Source organism: Lottia gigantea (genome assembly GCF_000327385.1).
Source record: "Lottia gigantea unplaced genomic scaffold LOTGIsca_619, whole genome shotgun sequence".
Taxonomy (NCBI): Eukaryota; Metazoa; Mollusca; class Gastropoda; family Lottiidae; genus Lottia; species Lottia gigantea.
Window position 1 is genome coordinate 24,479 of NW_008710113.1, and position 908 is coordinate 25,386.

General features: G+C 44.9%; 1 protein-coding gene across 1 annotated transcript; it reads left to right on the forward strand.

Annotated features, from left to right (window-relative positions):
- Positions 1-342: 342 nt before the first annotated feature.
- On the forward strand, positions 343-657 carry LOTGIDRAFT_59701 (hypothetical protein; the record flags this gene model as incomplete). The annotated part of the gene is made up of 1 exon (XM_009064337.1): positions 343-657. A coding segment is annotated over one exon (315 nt), but the record flags the coding sequence as incomplete, so codon positions are not given.
- Between the last annotated feature and the right edge of the window lie 251 nt (positions 658-908).

The following is a 908-nucleotide window of genomic DNA, read 5'->3' on the forward strand; positions in this document are numbered from 1 at the left end:
CGTGATTTGAGTTCAATATTGCCAATTTCCTCACAGTATGAGAATGGTATAGTAGACAAATGTTTCTTTGACCAGGTTAAGTCTAATTTTTGGGAAAATTAGCAAAAATGACCCTTGAAATACGTATTTGTCATGAAATTACAAACACAAGATTTATCTCAAGTCAAAACCAGGTAAAATTAAGGCGTGCTCACTATCAAGTCCGCGCTTTACTTGTATGGGTCTACACAATACACGCGTTTAGTCTATTCATTTTCCTCTCGTACACAGAAGAAGAACGACGTTCGCAAGAAGCAATCCAAGATGACTGACGCAGCCGTAGCTCCCGTTCACAAATCACCCAAGAAGAAGACCTCAGCCAAGCCTAAGGTGCCAGCTGCTCACCCGAAATATGTAGATATGATCAAGGCTGCAGTCGCTTCCTTGAAGGAAAGGGGCGGCTCCTCCAGACAAGCCATTTTGAAGTACGTCATGGCAAACTACAAAGTCGGCACAGACCTGAAAGCAGTTAACTCCAGAATAAAGAACGCTTTGAAAAACGGCGTCAAAGCTGGTACCCTGAAGCAGTCGAAAGGCACTGGGGCTGCCGGTTCCTTCAAACTCGGTGAAAGCAAAAGCGAGAAACCCAGCAAGGTGAAAAAAGTCGCCGCCAAGAAGCCTGCTGCCAAGAAAGCCTCTACACCAAAGAAGCCAAAAGCCAAGAAAACTACCACCAAGAAGACAGCTACACCCAAAAAGACCAAAGTCGCCGGTGCCAAGAAGACAGCTGCCAAACCTAANAAAGCTGCTCCCAAGAAGGTGAAAACGCCCAAAAAGGTTAAAACTGTCAAACCCAAAAAGGCTTCACCAAAAAAAAAGACCGCTGCTAAAAAGGCCTAAGTTCAACATCTTCAGCTTAGACTTGGCCG